This window comes from Anticarsia gemmatalis, chromosome 7, assembly GCF_050436995.1.
Source record: "Anticarsia gemmatalis isolate Benzon Research Colony breed Stoneville strain chromosome 7, ilAntGemm2 primary, whole genome shotgun sequence".
Classification (NCBI taxonomy): domain Eukaryota; kingdom Metazoa; phylum Arthropoda; class Insecta; order Lepidoptera; family Erebidae; genus Anticarsia; species Anticarsia gemmatalis.
Genome location: NC_134751.1, coordinates 8991146 through 9011235, shown reverse-complemented (window position 1 = coordinate 9011235; position 20090 = coordinate 8991146). Strand labels below are relative to the sequence as shown.

General features: G+C 36.4%; 1 protein-coding gene across 1 annotated transcript in view; it reads left to right on the top strand.

Moving 5' to 3' along the window:
* Bx (LIM domain-containing protein Beadex) overlaps window positions 1-20090 on the top strand; it is a 47989-nt gene that overhangs the window by 21736 nt on the left and 6163 nt on the right. The window contains exons 2-4 of the mRNA XM_076115977.1: window positions 18328-18486; window positions 18654-18826; window positions 19183-19308. Of these exons, the coding sequence (XP_075972092.1) occupies window positions 18328-18486; window positions 18654-18826; window positions 19183-19308 (458 nt within the window). The remainder of the gene's footprint in view (window positions 1-18327; window positions 18487-18653; window positions 18827-19182; window positions 19309-20090) is intronic.

The window sequence follows — 20090 nt, the reverse complement described above, 5'->3', positions numbered from 1 at the left end:
ACACCTTGTATGGAAAGTCCGTGATTCGCTTTCCTTATACGTCATTTTCATAACAAACTTCGCAGTTCAGTATTTACTTCTAGAAATGCAATTTCGTAATAATTATTATTCTTAGAACAAAGATTATAAATTGTAAGCGGGTTACTACGCGTTATACCTATTACAAACTAATTGGATTTTTAATTAAATAGTATTCAATTTGTATTTAACAACTTCATTTAATTTCATTGCACTACAAGTAAGGAAATAAGGATGAATATTGTATTGCACAAAATATACATTCTTAAAAAAACACTTAAACAAGGCGATTTAGGTTACTACGAACGAAGTAGTTAAAACGAATCGCGCTTTAAACGACAAAATATTAATTCGGTGCCATAACAATCTTAATCACCAGCTACTTAACGATTACTCACACAACGTATTCCAAGAAATAACACGCTAATATTGGAAAATATAATTGAAAACGCAAATGAATTAGTATCGGGTATGAATCACGCCGATATCTACGGCACAACACTAGTCGTTGTAACCGCATCGGTTAGGCATTGCACCAATAATACGCTCAATTAATTAGCGAGAGACTGACGTGTTCCACGTACTTACCTAATTAATGTCCCAGAACCGAGCCAACAATACCCCTGTTATTATAATACCGCTAACTGCCACTGATTGAGTTACCTAACATAAACAATGTGCTCTAATACCACCACAATACGTTTTGATTAGCTAACTACTTTGTTGTATCGAGACGCACAATGTGTGTCACCGCTACGCCAGAGTACATCACCATATTGACGATATTTAATAATGCAATACTAAAGAACCCTCCTTCGCTTCCCGTTCGTGTTTACGTGTTCGAAGGGGTGCTATCAAGTAGACAACAAAAAAAGTTCCACTGAACCAAATTTAATTTGCTTCGTTTGGAGTCTAATCAAAGCTTACATTTCAACCGTAGAGCGGCATTAGTCCAATTTAATTAGTCTTTCTTCACAACGAAAATTGGCGTGGAGTTTTCGGTTTGTTCCTTTTATTCCGTTCGCTTATTAAAATGAAACCGGATTTACACATCATTGGCTTTTATACCATAATTTTACAATGTTCCGGTCTTTTACAAAATTTGTGGTCACACGAATGCTGATTGATTAATCTTGTGCATTCTCCGATACAGGCCCTCATACAAATAGTACGTATTATAGGATTTAATTAAATTAATTTTAGTAACGCGTTGTGCGATGTCAAATTAATATTATTACGAGTACAATATAACGTCAATAAGTCACCTTCGAGCCACGAAATCCGAGGGGCGAGGGGAACAATTTAGCAGCAATTTTAATAATAAGTCCCTGGTATTTCTATTATAGCTGGCAGGCGATCAGGTGGGTTGCCGCGAGGGGTTTAATAACTCACGATTAGCCTATTGGAATCGCTCTGAATGTTTGCTATTTTTTCTATATTGCATGTACGAGCGCTTAACTGAATGGAAATTAAAAATTGTTTGCAGTAGTTATGAAATAGCTGACATTATCTAAACCAACTGAAGTGCTTTAGTCAATTTAATCATCCTTTTTTATTCTGGTATATATTTTTATTATTAAATTTGTTTTAACAGTGATTGTGATTATAAAATTGACGTACCGATAATGTTAAAAGTTATGAATTGACTACGTTGTTATTGCAGAGCGCTAATATTTTCACAAACATATTTTGACACAATAATTTCGCGAAATAACAACGATTACTTGCATAGTATTGTCAATATCAGTCTAAAATTAAAATTATATTGCGTAGATAATATAAATCATAAATAGCGATAACAATGTTAAAATATTTCATCATTATAGTTAGTGGTTGACGCGAGAATTTTAATTAAAAATGATAACGTGTAATGTGCAGTGTGTAGGCTCCCTTCATGGTTGGGGTGATTTTTAATTATTAAAATTCTACGCCGCCGGCGTCTGCCGATATTGCTTTGATATGGGCCCTGACGAGGTAGTCCTGCCTATTACTTGCATGCATCGCACTGATTGATCAATTACTTTATTTTATTTGTGAAATACGTGGCTGGCTGGTACTCTGTTATTAGGAAACATTGTTATAGGAATAGCGTATTTACTGTAGATAATTACAGTGTGTGGGTGCAAGCAAGTAGGTGTAGCAGTGCAGATCTCGTTAAGGTAGCATTTCTGAAGTTTTATTACTAACTTGCACTAATTGCATCCTCAACCTACGCGTCTGATATTCTATACCTGAGTCAAAGATGTACAAAACATGCAACGTGTAGTTAAAAGTAATTTGATATGCCCAATGTTATGTTTTGCTATAGATACAAAATTGATTTGTAATAGAGTACTGTGCATTTCGATTGTTTCTTTGTTGTTAAGACCGTACAAACAGCAGTAAAAAAGTTTATTTAAGTACGTAAAATGTTTAACAATTTTATTATTATCATCTTTCGCCTTCGGTGTGCCGCGAGCCTATATTGTGAATACAAACGATTCTTATTAAATTCTCATAAAACAAAATAACTGCGAGTCTCGTCTTTTTTCAATGAGATGCGGAGTACAGACGGATACAAGTTGCGAACAATTATTGTTGCGTGGCTTTTTTGCATCGTGTTTCGAATTGCGTTGGTTTGAGTTGGGAAATTAACTCTACTTTTTAAATACCTTCTCCAATTATACAGAGATACGGACTCTTACTAGTTAGTTCATCTGCGTAAAGATTAAAGTAGACTTCAGCATTCAAATTTTCATTGGAAACTGGCTTTGTTTTCCGATTAAAAAATCTGATGGTAAAGTCAATCAGTAATCAAATTGAACGGTTAAGCTTCAAGCAATGAATAAACAGAAAATGTTGGTCTATCATGGACTCTACATTTGTTATTGTTAGTTCAAATATTTTTTAGTACAGTCGCGCACAGTTGGGTCCAATGCGTTACGTGGAGCCCGCGAAATGAAAATAATAACGGAATGTTTTAATTTCCCTGCGAGTGACAGGTCACGTGCCCCCGCCGCCCGCGCACCCCCCACCCCCAACTGTCATCGTCACTGCTGTGGACAATTAGCCTGCTCATGAGATTAAACAAGTAGAGTGCGCGTGTTTGCTCGATTTTTTTTATAACCGGTTTGCACCGCCCCCAGTACCCTTGTCATGTTAGACGCAAATGGCTGGCTCTGTTGAATACTATGATAGATATGACAAGCATGAGTAACGAGTAAACAGTTCATATGACTAATGTGAACAATGATTTAATAAGCGTGGGTTAAGCAATAATAGATTTTTCGCATGCCTGTATTTGCATTATCGGCTTCCTGTAAAGGGATCGAGTGTCAGTCCATGTTTGTAGCTGGCAGCAGTGCTATTATGCCAATCTGACATGGATTATAATTACAATGTATTAATAGAATAGCCAGCCTATGCATTGTGTTGAAACTGCAAGTGAGTGACGATAAATTAGGAATAGTATAACGTCTAGTTCTTTGTTGCAATTTCAATCTCGTACATCTGTTTATTTAATCTTTCTTTCGAATGAACAAATGCACTAATTAATTCATAACGTGATCGAATGAGATTTCTTCACGTTTCAATTTAGAGAGGCGATTACCAATAAAGGCGCACGAGCGGAAAATTAAATGCGATTGTTACAAGTGTTAGAATATTGTGTGTAGCCCTTCGAACAATGTGAGGATTACTATTTTGTGAACACACACTGATTTCATTGCTTTGTAGCTCTTGATTTATTAACCCTACTTGAGTTTTCAACTGGCAATTGTTTACATTGAAAGTTTATGCATCTAAAATAAACTATTTCGAAGGATATTTTTTAAAGTTACGCGGGAACTTCACAGTGAAAGATACAATAAAATTTAAATGGCTCTAAGTAATTTGTCGCCTAATTAACAACTGTTTTTAATTATGTGTCGGATTTTGGCAGATGTTTCTAGATGAATGGCACAGATTGTAACAACATGAAGAAGCGTATGTAAACGAAACGAAGGGGCCAAAAGTCGCATATAATAGACGTGTTGCAATTCGGTCCAATTAAAATTAATTAGGTACAGAACACTGTGTGCAGACCAAAGCAACAAATCAACGAAAGATACAACTTCGGATAGCAGTGTTCATGGATAAGGACGCGGACCTTACTAATAAAGAAATCATCCAAAAATATACCATAAGACCTTAATTTTAAGGTTCACTTCACTTCTTATTAGTTCAAGCCCACGTGTATATTTTTCATCTAAAATTATATCGTGTATTTTTATTGTCCGGTCAACAGCTTGACAATAGGTGCAAAAATAGCAATTCGTTATTTTAATATAAATATGCAGTTAATGTTGTGTTAATTGTAATCTTTATTATAGCGATCGGTTCAAGGTTTTTGTCTGTTTGTTATGTCCAAGATAACTCAGTTAATTAATAACTAAAATAGGTAGTATGATAACAATGCACATGTTAAAATAATTCCGAATTGTCGCATGGATATTATTGTAACTAGAAGGAATATTTTTTATCCTTCGCTATTTCTCAAGGCGTTAAAATTAACACATCTAGTCCTCATAGATTTATGTCATGGTTTATTGAGTGTTCGTTACAGTTTGAGTACGCCTCATAACAAGCAAATAACGAATTAATAAACTAAGTTAATTTCATGACAGATAAATAAAAAAATAATGTCATGTTTATGTGCCTAGTATGTGAATTGGAACTGTTATAAAATAACAGTTATTTTCGTAGTCAATTTATCATTGTGCCGCGCGGGAGGAGACGCTGTTAATCATAACTGGTGCGATTGCCAAAATAACTTGTATTCCTTGTGAACGATGATTTATGATGGTCTCATGTTAATTACGATCTTGCTTATGTCGTGTTTAGGTCACTCCTATTGGTATTGATATTTATCACTCAGATTTAATTAGTGTTGTTAACTGCTTCTCCGAACTACTCATTACATAGATTTTAATTAATTTTAAACAAGTCAGCAAATAGACGCATGACAGCTTAAATACTAACGACATGTTTATTTTCTTCATGAAATAAGGTTTAATTCGACACCGTTATTCGATGGAAAAAAGCAGTTTGTGTAATCTGTGCTTAACTCTAAAGGTTACATCATACGTTATGACCTTTAATAAACTCCTCAGGTGTTGTTACGTATAAAAATCCCGGCAATTCAATTAGCGGGAAAGCAGGGCGCAGGGCGCGGAGGGCGGGGCCTAATAAACATAATATAAATAATCTGTGGCGATAAATCTGCAGCGCTTTATGGCAGGAGTGGGTTGTCACTCCGTCTAATTAGCGCTAGTGCGGCTGTAAGCGATTCAGCGGTGAAGCGCTGCTGGTTTCATGCGTGGGAATCGGTTAACGCGTGGCCTGCTGAAAGGTGAATGTATCGTGCAGTAGCCAGTATTTTATTTGTCTATAATATGATTGTTATTTTTAGTACGCCTAATCAATGAGTTACTGACTTAGAATTTTTTATTTCCAATGCAGGTATCTCCAACTTTCTAAAAAAATATGTATTTTTTCAGTTTTACATATCCATTTTATATTAAACTTTATCTTATAGTCAATCAACAATCTACAACTAAGTGCCACAGTTAGCCGTAAAAATAATTACATTACATTTAGATATAACGACTTCCTTTGGAGCAAATAAATATTTTAATAGACAAACAAAGCGCTTAAGCAGCTGAGCGGTCGCGGCACTCGTCAAAGCACTCTTCATCAGGCTTAGTTAATTATGAGGACATATCAGCTTTATTATAATTACTCATTTTAATGTCGCTGCGCCTAGCGTCGCGTCGCCGGCGACGACCGAGCCCGCCACATACAAAGTTCCATTCAAATCAACTGTGTACACGAGGCCTATAATCGTTCTTGTAACTCGTTCATTACAAGACTCAAATTCTAGAACTAATACCTTTTAAAAGCAATTAATGATCTCAATTACAGTATTAAACGCTAATTGGAAAACGGGTATCCATTAAGAGGTTTAATAATATACGGACGGTAATTGTTATTGTACGGTCGAAAGTTCGTAGTACTGCGTGCGTATTACTCTCTTGTATGATTCGTTTTAATTGCTCGTTATTATTGTTCGACATCTCATTAGCTACAACGTGAAGTAGATTTAAAATAATTGGGCACCGTATTGATAAAATGTTATTTTAATATTCACAATAAATACTCGAGTACCTTAAATGTACCCTTACGCCATGATTTTATTTCGGTACAGGATATTGAAATCACTTCAAATTATACGGGTACCTAAAATGGTAACTCAATCAAGTTAACGGTTAAAAAATTACTACATATTGATCGAGTTCGTTTCACGTGTCACGCTTTCGCCGAATAAGTGGTTTTTGACGTGAACCTTTATAATATTAAAGTTGAGTAAAAAATTTAATTACATATCCAATAATTGGAGTTTATCGGGTTTAAAAGCTGAGTGTAGTGTAGTGAGTGGAGTGGTGTATCGCGGCGAGGTGTTGTTACATTACACAGCCAGTTGTCGGAGTCGTCCCGCGGCCGGTATCACTTGCACGCACCATTACCTCCATAATTTAATTAGTTTCGAGTGATCATTTCATTAATAGAGGCGATATTTGGCGAGCGGGAGCGCTCGCCCGCGGCTTTGTCAATTTTAATTAAAGCCCGATAGGTGGACCGAAATGTTGGAATTCTTCATTAATTAGTCCGGCTCGAGATTTCTAATAATTTAATTAATGGAGGGAGTTAATAAGCCCGCGGCCATCCTGTCGGTATTCCTGTAACGCGTCGGCATGTTCACCGACACGTCCTCGCTCTCCTACAACATTCAATTTGTTTCAACTATGTGTGCCTAAATGTCACACCTCTTCATGCGACATACCGATTGATATATCTAATTATTGGATAAGGTAATTCGGATACATTGAATTGAATAGTAAAGATGTTCATTTTTAGCAAGACTGGTAAACGTTAGGATAAATGTTTTGTAATCTAGTGTTAAATCATGACGTAGCCGTTTAGGGATGATGATACAACCATTTTATTTTTGTGATTGTTGTAGGGTTGACAAAATTATTAAAATATTTTATGTAGAGACTTACGTGTTTTGCTAAGCCAACCAGCTACTTGAATGCACATACCAATAGGCGTTTCACGTCATTGTTACTTAACATACAAATTAGTATTAGAACCGTTTATTTTAAAACCAGTACTTCAACCAGTCTTAGATAATGCAAGAAAATTACACAGTAACATTGTTTCTCTACAATAGGCAAAACACATGTCATAATGTGATATCATAGTTTAATAGTGAATCAGTGTGTACGTGGTTGACTATGCTTAGCAAATTGCATGTTGTTATTGTAAGCAGCGCAATATTGACCGCGGCTTTTCCTACAAATGACATGCAATTGTCTAGGAGCCCTTTTGATGTTGAATGTCGGGGAAATTACACAGTTTTGCTCTTTAATCGACGTAAACATCACATTATACGGTAAGGATGTTCCGTGTGCTAGTTGTTTGTGAGACATGTTAACTAATAGGTATAAGTACTTTACTATGAAAATATGTGTGTTAAGTTTTGAGATTATATTTATATTGAAACCAAACTTGTTCCAAATTCTCTTATTACGCTGAAGAAATTCGTTTTCGTAGTATAATTACAATGCACTAACTCTCAAATATACCAAATAGTAAATATAAAACACTATTACCCGTCACTTAAAGGCACGAACACAAGAGTATTAACTGTCGACAACCCTACGTCCTGTGTAAGCAAAGATCACAGACAAGTAAAGTACACATTTAGGTACAATATTAGTGGCGACGTCCGGTAGCCCTTTATGCCCTTTATCTATGAAAACGCCGCGGGCGACGTCAAAGTAGCTCAAAGGAAGCTCTAAGTAAACGTCGGCTAATAAAATGTGCTAATATTTAAGTTTGGTTCCGATGCATATTGTGGACTTAGTTATTACATTGTACTTTGATAAACTCTTTGATATTGCTGTTTCGTGCATAGGTAATAGTTTGTGTTAAATGTTAAAACACAATTTGTGGCTAGCTGTATATGTATAAATATGAAAATTATATTTAAAAGAAGCACTTTTCAATTGGCTAATCCTTTTCATATGAGAGTAAGAGACGATTTTTTATTTGTTTTTCAGGATTTTCTCACAAAACGGCACATTATCGGCTTCTTAGTTCACAAAGGTCAGATGTACTATTGGAAACGTGCTCCACGCTCGCTCATTCACAATTACACGCTACTGCCGTTGACTCGACCGATGCTTTACACTGAGCTTTAAATATTGTTGATCGTTGAATAAATTGTACTTGAATTTCATGGCTATCAAACTGAACTGTTATGTCGTGATTTATTGGAAGATCGATACAGTTCATTATAAACATCACGACTTTTTAATAGCTGTGCGTTTTTACCTAGCCTATTCGATAAGCGATTTTCTTTTATAACTTCATTTCAAGTACAAAAACTAGTGATGAAGTCATATTTCACTGTAATTTTGCTGCAATTTCCTGATCCAGATTTAACTCTACCAATTTGTACCACAATTTTATACCACAATCGACTATCGGCTACCGAAAATCGGCTAGCTAGTGAAAAATGTTGTTTAACAATCGGTTCAGCGCCTCTAGCGGGCGTCATGCAAACAATTTTTGCAGTACATTTTAAATGTCAAACTCACGATACTCGGAAGTATCGACTGTACAGAATTGCGCTACACCACAGAGATAGATTATTGTTTGCAATTAAAAAAGGTTGGAAAAAAATAGTTTAACAAAATATGCCAGGGTGTAATTTAATAAATCTTATACTTTACGATGAAGCCTTCTTAAACCTTTACAATGAAGACTTAGGAGTAGAGTCTATTATTTATTTAAAATCAAACACGTTAAATAATATACTGTCTTTATTCAACATACAGCTACAAAGAATGTCAACACAGCATCCCAAGTGGGTAGGAAATTCAATGCTCTACGATCTAATATTATGATATCATATTATCAGCCCATAATTGTCCTCAGCTAAACATCCGTTCACTTCGAAGGGACAACGTGACACTAATTAAATGTTTGATAATGTTTTAATAACATTGTTTTTCTTTGGAATTCTGATATTGCGTAAGTGAGTGGTTGTGTTGTCGTCGTGTGTGATACAACTTTATATCATGTTGTTAATACTACTACTAGCAAGGTCTATACTTTCATATAATAAATTATGGATTCTTTTATAATCTATTGGTACTTGAGGCATAGCTTTGTTTCTGAAGGAAGTTCTTGCCCAGCAGTGGGACGATAATTAGTTAAATTAATTTATTAGTTGGTACTAAGTATTTCCGTAACAGTTTTCATTTTTAGTGCGGGAATCTGTTGGTACCGTTCTACAAGATAGTTGAATCAATGGTCGTGTTAAAGCCGCCGTAGACTGACGACGAGCTACAGACAAGTGTTGAAAGACTTACATGCATGCCTCGCGTTAGTATACCAGTCCCTTGCGTCTCTATGTAGAGCTATTTATATACTACATATATACCACTCTTTAACTCACTCTAATATCCTGATGGATATTCTAAATATCTTTTTGAAAATATAAAATTAAGCCTATTTATTTAGATGTAAAGTCAAAATAAGTAGGCACTATAAATAATTTAACAACCGCACTAACTCATGTTTTTCATTAAAATTTTGCAGCTTATTATTTTTTTATATAATTATCATATAAATAGCTAAATTATGATAACTACCCAAATTAATTTCAAAACAATATTGTTGCAGTATTTTATTATGTTTTTCTATTTCTAAACGCTATAAAATGCCGATGAACAACCCACACTAAAATTCTAGCGAGTTAACTATGTAAGCTATTTAATATAACATAAAAGCTCTATTGATAGCACATTTTTCCGATAGAAAGTAATTCGAGGTGTGTATGTGTAAATATTTAAAAAACTAGGTTATCCATTGATAGTGTAGTTGTTTCGCATCCTAATCCTGCGGCGGACGCGGCGGGAAAATGGCGGAAATTGAAAATAAACATTTCATCTGCGCCCCGGCACGCACTGCCCAAATTGACAATACAACCAATTTGCCGCCGCGCACCGACCACTTTTGTATGGGAATTGAAAAATAATATTACTCTTTTTTCTACCACTGCACGTGGGCAATCTCAAAAATAAACTATGATTCTTCAACTTCGATGTACCACAGTTATTTGATTCTTAATGTAAAACCCACCACTTGTGATATTTAACCGGGTTTTTTGTTTTACGACATTAACATGTAATATGTGACACAAAATAATTTCCGGAGCGATCGAATTATGTGAAAGTGCATATAAAATTACAAGACTTTTGGAACGGAACTTTTTATTTGCAATTAACGTTGTGTGGCGGAAACATTTACCTATACCGCTGTTAAAATACGCAATATTATTATGTCGGTATTAAATGTTCGCAATAATTAGGTAAAGTGTGTACAAAGGCAACAGACGTCTCATTAAGCGGCGCGGGGTGTTATCACAGTCGGCAGGAAGCACTCCGATAGAGTGCCGCTCATTCATTCAGTTTTAAAAACGAATGCGTTTTGTAAACACGCGTCCCGTCTCACTCGGTCTCACGTGCTTCGTCCAAAACATCTCATTAATCATAATGAACGCATTAATATTATAACTTACTTACTCCCTAATTACAACGTGAAGAATGTTCGTGTTTTAATTAGTACGATTTGGTGTGCGGTGAGTGCTACAGAATTCTGTTTATTAGCGGTGTTACGAAAGTACTATTGTTTACGATGTTAGGAACATCTCAACAGTTTTTAATTAAGTGCAATAAGTATAATGAGCGTTGTGAAGTTCTGCAGACGCTCCTTGCAACAAGCTTTGATGCCAATTAATGTGGAGCTTATTGGAAGTTTCCATCAGATTTTGTTCTCCTCACTTTACTTAGCTCTTATAAAATGTTCTTATTAGAGAATATTTATCAAACGATTCTGGCTTTAGAGCCAATCAAGATCTCTAATCAAAATAACTTTGTTAAAATATTTCTTTTGAGTATTCTGCAATTAATTACACCTTATGGGTGTATCTGCGTAATTCGTTCATTAAAATCATAAACTAATAAAATTAAATTAAGAAAATTGTGGCCTTCCTTGAAATTAATACATAATAATTTAATTAAGCAAACTAAATTAGTTTGTAAGTGAGTTAATTTAGATTGAGTTTTTTAATAACCCTAATTGACTGATTTAATTACGCACACCACGTTGCGTAGTCGACTACTCACTTAGTGAATTTACTACTAATTATAACAACCTATGTGTACATCACAAGGGGATACACAACTATACGTCATACTTACTTTGAAAACGCAATTTTTAAACGTTAATAAGGGAAATGGATTGTAATAAATTGTTTATTTACGAAATTAGAGGCAATGCCATCGAAAGTGGCAAGTGCGAGTTGAATTTGTATTGACGGTTGCGTACATGATAAAAGAACGGTAACTATTCAGTAGGGAAAAAACTGAGATAATTTAAATAACGATATAATTCCAACCACAGATAAACTTTAAAAAAAATGTTGTTACTATAGACAATGATTTAGATGTAAAACTATTTTAATGAGCTAGCTCTACATTTTACGAGCAAAGAGATGTAAGCATATACCTTTAATTAGTTAATTATGAAATATAACAGAATAGGTTCTGTTGTTCTTATATTTCCAATTAGCAACATCCTCCACTTGTTGCCGATAGAAAACTGTTTTATTTCTAACTACAAACCTTTTCTTTTGTTATGTTTGTCAACTTGTAGTTTTGTAACTTCGATACCGTCATTGTCTTATATGGAAAATAATACGAGAATGAACATTTTGGAACTCAACCGTGGACTACTGTGTAGTTGTAAATTGGTACTGGTATTTTTACAATGCCCTGTTTTTACTTAGGTATTAGATATTTATAAACTTCTTTAACGATAGAAATAAGTTTCTTTTAAGCGACTTCAAAGGCCTCTCCTTAACATATTAAATGCTATCAATATTCTGCAAGGTTAAACAATAATAGCAAGAAACAATTCCTACTACACCATAATTTAGCCATCATAATGAGTAGTGAAATTCCACACATTTATAGTTTCGTAAGTAGCGGTTGAACGCAACGGCGCATACGCAGAACGGAACACATCCAGTAATTATTAAACGGCCGGTCCAAATTATAATTAAAGGTAATGGACGCCACTCGATGGCCACAAATGAATGAATGTTTAATTGAATGTCTCCCCACAAATAAAAGCAATTTTCTTACAGCCCAGCCCTTAGCTAACGTAATTTAATTAATGGGTCGCATAACTCTGATTAAATAATATCTGGGTTGGGAAAATGCGATCAGTTTCGCTTATTGCTAACTTTAAATTGTTTTATAAAATTGCAGTGTTTTTGGATAATAATATAAATGACTTCGATTCAATAAATAAAGATTTTTATCTATAATTTTTATCAACAGTACATTTAATATTTGCTTGTAGTTAAACAATATTTATTATCAACCAAGGCAGTCATAAATAAAATAGTTGTTGATCTAAATCGATTCGACGCCGACAAAACTCACTAAATAACAGGAAATGAGTATATCTAAGGCTATAAATGCAGAGCGCTGTAACTAAAAGTGTACAACTGCGAAAATGTTCTGTCTGAGAAATGTTCTATTTCCTCACGGACAATAATATCACAGACACTCAGCTTAAAACATAACAGAGAGAAACTAGCAATCGAATAAAAGATCATAAATAAAACATCGAGAACGTTACCTCCGATAGCTTTTGTCTAATCTAATAAATGTTTAATAAGAATTAGGTAAAAGTGGCACTCCCTAGCAGGCATTGGGGATTTTCATTGCATTAGAGGGGGCTGCATAATGTCAGAATTGACACTCTATTGTTGAACACCCACCGTCGCATAGTCGTCCGACTAATATTCATTAATGGCTACTACTCTAATATAATGAATATTTTTTGCTGTATGCTCCTAGTGTTCGTAGAAAATAAGGATAAGAAACTCAGCGATGTCATAAAGCGAACCAGAACGTGTTGATAATTTAATCGGCGAGATAAAGAATAGCTAAGTAAGCGATATCTCCACTTAAAGCCCGTATGTAAGCAACACTTATCTAGAAAACAATTTTATTCAATTATATCTGCCAGAAAAACTCGTTCTTTAATAGATAGATTTACATCTCGATTGAATTTTAATTGAGTCAACGAGCGAGTGCACTCCAATAACGGAGTAAGTTAATTATAAAAGGCAATTGATTTAAAAGGAGCCGTGTCGTGGCCGCGGTATGAGTAACAGAAAAAGTTTTCAATTTCACTAAAAGGGACTGGTTTGTGTCTCAGAAGTCTCGTCTGGTTATCGGCTTGTAATGTATGAAGTTACTCGCCGCGGCTTTATTTTATAACTCACTTCACGTAATAGGCTCCAAGTTGCTTTAATTCACTTTACCCCTCGTCGCGCGAGTCGTTTACTAATTTAGCTTTACAACTCATCTCGGAAAAAATATATTTTCGGCGCTGGAAATCATGACGTTAATCACGGGATGGATACTATTGGATGCGCCGTATTAAATACGTATACGACGAACAGACAGATATCGCCATAAATTCATCCATAAACATGCTTCATAAATTATCATGACAACGATTTGGAACATTTTACAACGGCCATCAAAGATTCTTTATGATCAATAAGGATGTGACTGCATCGCGACTCATAATTAATACGAGACGTTTGTTTTATAATCTAATAAAAAATCAGCAGAATTTGCTATTGGTGATGTTACAACGTCGTCGTTACAAAAGTTACTTTTACACGCCTTGTACGTTTAAGTATTCATAAAATGTTTTCAATTTTATAACATCGAATACCTGGATACAAGGTAGACATAACTGGTCCGCTCCGCTCGATCTATTTACCATTAATTTGAAACTGTAACTTGGTCAAACCTATTAGACAACTTCCAATGAATACGTCAGTGAATGTTTAAGTAATTGCTAATCTATTAACTTGCTTTTAATTAATACGATCGCCTCGATTAGAGAATCATTAAAATTCAAATTTGATCTGATTAGAAATCGGAAACTGTAATAAGATGTGATGTTATGAACAAAAGATCGCGTGGGAGCTAGTGCAAGTTATAAAAGACAAGTTCACCGATCCAAATTGAGTCCGACATCTCAAATAGATAAAGCGATATCTACCCGTTATAAAGCAAACTTTATAGTTTTGTTTTTGGCAGTTTTGACACAGCTTCTATCTACTTATTTGTTCCTTCAGCTGCATCTAACTGAGGTGAAACTTTTAACTTCCCCGACGTATATTCCACCTGAGTATCACTTACTTCGACTGCCACGGGACGTTGTTTATTATTCGCCACTGCGTTTTGTTATTCTATTGTTAGATGGTCAGATTAGCTTTCCGGGAACGTCTCTATTCAGTTATTAGATAGCGTCACGAGCAGATATTGAAGTAATTTTGTTCAAGTAACAATTACGACGCTTTGTTTGGGAAATGTTACAGACGCTCACGGTAACATTTTACGAGATTGTCTCCATTGAGATAATTCGGCGGCATTGTGCTCCTCCTGTAGGACGCTGAGGTGACAGGAGACACCTGAAAACAATAAACACGAAATTGCCACAATAATCGGCCCTCATGATCAGCACAACGACTGTCAGACAATGGGGCAGATTACGCGATAGGGGTTTAACCGAATAGCAGCTAACTCGATTATGCGGCCATCCGTGATTGTGTTTGAGCCTATTAATGTTTGAATTTCGTTATATTATTGCGGCGGTCGGGTGCCGCAGCTAATCCAATATGGGTTGGTATTAACGAAATTCCGCGTGGAGATCGCGGTTACCGTTCTGTGGCGCGCAACTGATAATACTCCTCACATTCACATTCTAATTGCCCATCGTCTACTGTTCACCTCGTTCGCGGTCTTTTATTGCTACTAAGATAAGGAATAATGTACCGATTATTTTAATGCGCTTTATTGTCCTGATTCACCATAAGCTTTAAGAGCTATCGTATGTATACCTTCATTTGTTTATTACAGGATGATTTTGCTTATTTCTTAAATTCGCTAACGTTTTTCAAGCGAGATAAAAGAATCCTTAGCGCAATACACGACACCTGCAGTTGCAAGAGTTTAATATCAAAGTGCGTGCGAATACTCTTTGTAGAGCAGACCCATCACCGGATGTGACGTAGGAGGGTGTGAAGTAAAGCGACGCGGCTCCCGCGGCCGACGAGCGGCCATACCTAGATTAAAGAACAACTTAAAGGAAAGCAATCTGCTAAATAAGTACCAGAGTTGTTACTACGCAGCGAAGGATGCTCTACTTCATTTTTCGAATTCGTAACGTTAGCCACTTAGAATTTTTTGTTCGCAATTTTGGTTCAAAATACTATATTTTCTTTTTAAAAATATCTTGTTAGTTTCAGTCTATTTAATTTCTACAGTTCATGAAGTTTAAAAATTAGCTCTAATATTTTACTCGTCATAAATTATCAAAGCAGAACGAAAATGACATTTACATTTGGAATTATTTTTTTAAATAAAACCGCGCGGTTCCTGTATCTCTTTTATAATTTCGGCTTAATTAACAATTAAATTACTCATGTTCCGCACATTAGTGTACGAAAAAAAACGAGTAGAGCAATGTTCGTAGCGGTGCTAGTTGGTTGAATTATTTAGCTTCTCGTCTCGTTACTTTGCGTCGTTTCCGCAGGTGTGGCAATCATATTGTCTCTCCGTCTCATCCGAACGACGGGCAGAGTGTCGGGGGAGGAGGGAGCCCACTACTGTAGCCCTGTATCCCCCTCATCGCGCCGCTTATTCTTTAATCTCGCTGATGAATTATGATTAGCGGAGTGCACTCAATCCTATTAGTGTTGTCTGTCTCGAATAATCTTTGGAAAGATTTGTTCCTTTTTGGACATTTTTCTAAAATTAAACTTATGTCTTTTAAATTTAATATTGCAAATGGTAAAATTAAAACCGACAATAAACATTCGTTTAGCGGACTGTAGCAAAATATGATTCAGCGGACCACCGGGAATTATTGCGGGATACAATTGTTTAGCTTAATGCAGTTACCTGACCGAAATGCATTCGAAACGTGCATTAAAATTCGCCGGAAGCCTAACAAAAACCTTTATGGCCCGTACAGAGCCACGTAATAGCTCGCCGTGGGACCACAAACTCCGATTATCCAAACAGAGAGCTCCCGAAACAGCGCTGTGAAATTTTAACGTGTAATTGATTATGAAGTTGGCCACTAATGGGCGAAAATAGTTTCTAATTTGGAGTGTGGTGGCAGCGCATAATTGGTCTCGGACCGCGTCTGTGTTAATCATTAACGTCGGTACAGTGCGCCGGATGCGGGCTCCCTCGCGGCCCGCGCCGGCCATCCTTCAATTTCTGCCCGGCTGCAGGCCAGCGTGCTCCTGTCACGCACCGACCTTTTATTTCCTTTAATAACTCAACAATTAGCCGCTGACTGTCAGGTGAACTTACTTTTGCATAGTTTTTTCCTCCCTTTCCAACGCTGTCATTCGTTAAATCCTAATCCGTGCGTATTGACGTTTCGAAAGTCACCGTTAATGGAAGGCGTGAGCTTTTTTGCTTCAGCTGCGTCTAATCTCGTCTGGTTGCATTCGCCACGGGTTGTTTTCCGAGTGGCGTAGCGTGTTGCTGTCACCGATCGGTAATTATTCACGAAGGCTCGCTTCACGGCCTGTCTACTTGGCAAAAAATGTCGCATCGATACCTCGGTCGTGCATTACCATTCTATTGTACACTTCGCCACTATAGCGTGCTTAATGAATTTGACTTGAGTGTTATTGTTGGGAGGCGGTGATTGACTTATATCTAGGTGAAACTAAATGAATTATTGTGCACTGTTAACTAGGACGAATAAATATGTGTTTTTTTAGCTCTCGCTTAATTTTTATATTATATAACGAATCTTTATCAAAATGTGTTACGTTTAATTACTGTTGAAACAATTAATTAATTGGCGGTAAATATTGCTTTAGCTATTACGATGGCTCGTTAACCATCCTTTCTCAGGAAAATTATTTGTTTTTGTCTAAAAACAATATAAATGGCAGTAATTAGTGAGAAATGCACTTGTTTGCATTCTTTTCAAGTGGGTAGGTAGTATAGTTATTAGCACTAATTAGTTGTTTCGCACGTGTACCGCAGCGCATGAAACTCGAGCGCTGAAGTGGCCATAATATAAGTGGTGCCGTATTTCATGTTCAATGCATCGGCACTAGAGCAATAAGCCATTGTTATAATATATGTGCAATTAAACGATTCGACACACTTGATTAGGTATACGTATTTAACCGGTGCTCGAAGTTCAAACGACTCACAACAAAGTTGATTAACTTCCTCTGTAGATTAAACAAACAGTCATTGACACTATTTGTCGTAGTGTGCATGCTTCCGGTCGATATCCGAATACTATTATTTATGGCTGGCGATCGGACGCACTCTCGAAAACACACAAAAATAAGAGCCGCGGCCCATTCGTCACGGACCTTACAATAGCGAGCATTGTTTCAGGCACGTTGGCTCATAATACCCGAATTCAGTGTACTAGAAAACAAGTTTGTGCGTGGCCACAAAAAGTACAAAGGTCGCAGAGTCGTAACCGCGCGAGATTGTCGCGACAAAATAGTGCGAGGCTGCACCAGTTGCCAAATTTAATTGAATTGTATTTAAAATATTAATTAACCGTGACGACGCTGCGGTCCGTGCGCCGACTTTATTGCCGCTTTTTTCGGCGACACGATCTCAATTACAGTTTTTTTATTTGTATTTATTCGATATTTTAAGGCACATAATTTGCTATAGTTCAGAAACGTCGAGTCGTGTTTCACGTTCTCATTAATCGCTTGAGTAGTTGTGCTAATTTTTTCGAGAAATATTACGGGCGATAAATTTCATGGTTCTGGACTTTATGCTGTAACATAAAATGTGGTGAATGAGTTGTCCAGCTCTGAGTCGATTATGTATCGTGACTTATGATTCAATGTGAATGGACTTCGATTTGACCGAACTTGATTTGTTGCTAAGGAGCTTATGACTATTACTCAAACAGGAAAACTATTTTCTTGTGTTTGGGTTTGGTTCTGGATTTATTATTTTATTTTCCACATGATATATGATGGACGTTATGATTTACTCTTAGATCTATAGTAAAATTAGTTATGTTGTTACAATTCATGTTGTTTTTGTTTGCGTGTAGTGCGAGAGGCGAACGCCGCAACAGGCGAGCGGCGGCAGTCCCACGCTGGGGTCGCACATGCTCGCCATGGATGTCACGAAGGAGGCGCGAGCCTCGCCGCTGCCTGCGTCTGCGCAGCAACCGGCTTCTGCGCCCGCGCAACAACCACCACAACCACAGGTAATACATATAATATACAATTTTCTAATTACTTTCCTCGTTCTGCATGCAATGAAAGGGAATTGAAACCTCCTTGAATTTTCAGCTTACATAAGAAAGTTAGAAAATATAAATAAAATCTATTAGTAAATTATTCTAAGATTCTAACCTTATCTTATTGTTGTCAGATTTGCGCTGGATGCAGCAAGGTAATAACAGAGCGGTACCTGCTGAAGGCTCTGGATCAGCTATGGCATGAGGATTGTCTCAAGTGTGGATGCTGTGACTGCCGGCTCGGAGAGGTCGGCCACACGCTGTACACGCGTGCCAACCTAATTCTGTGCAAGAGGGATTATTTGAGGTTTGTACTGCTAATAACATTAATACCATGTCTTAAGTATCTTTACGCCTAGGCAGACCTTTAATTGCTTTAATTTCCTATACAGCCATTATGCATTGTACACAAGAGGTCTCAGGTTACTAGATTTTTTTCTAAAATTAGTTACAAGCAATAGTTCAGCTGCCGTGTTACTTTCTTGGTCACCGTTGATAATGCCCTAAAGATTTTTTTATTATGGGAAAAGATTATAATATGCAGAATAAGTTTACTTACCCCTTTGTAATAGAGATTGTTTAAATAGACCCTTAGACAAATCTTTTTTATTCCCCTACCCATATATTTGATGTATAAATATTAACTAAGTATATTTACCTCAGGTTATTCGGCAACACGGGCTACTGCGCCGCCTGCAACAAGGTGATCCCTGCGTTTGAGATGGTGATGCGCGCACGCAGCAATGTCTACCATCTTGAGTGCTTCGCTTGTCAACAGTGCAATCATAGGTCAGTAGTTATACTGTCTTTAAGTCAATGACGCTCACAGCTAGTTGTGTTCACCGGTTGGTACACGATCGGTGGGTTAAGCAACTATTGGCCCAGAAATTCTATAGATGGGTGACCGCAGAGTGGTATTTGATTTCAGCGTCTCCGTGCTTCAGAGGTCACGTTAAGATAACAGTCGTTAAGCCATGTCAGAAGCTTCGGGCTTCTGACATTGGCATGAACGACTTTGACACTAAGTTGACCACTAACCATACGATAGAATAGAGTGATGATTCTACAAAAGTATGTGGTCCATAATGCTCAAATCTAAAATAAAGGTCAAATAGCGGTTCAAAGTTATAAGAGTAGTAGGAGTTTCTAAAACTACTTTATATCATAAAAAAATATCATACAATCTTAACCAGATAATAAAGCATAGAAAATCAGTCACGAATATTTTGTTGTTACGTTTAAAAATGTTAAATGAGTGAGAACATTAAATTAACAAAATGCAATCCGTATTTATTTAAAAACTATCAGAGAAAAGTATGCACTGCAAAGCATTACAGGTATACTCACTTGGTAATCCCGGTGACATTCTAGTGGGTAATTGGGTTTACCTATACTCAGAAACATTTCCCTTTTTATATACGTAGTTTACTGATACCAAGTTTTATATGCAACAAAAAGCAAATACACTTTTTTTAAAACCGACTGCAAATCCTATCACCCGCAATTTCAATTATTCTTTATGTAATGTTCAATTACTATCAAAGTTACTTCCTTTTCCTTTTACAGAAATA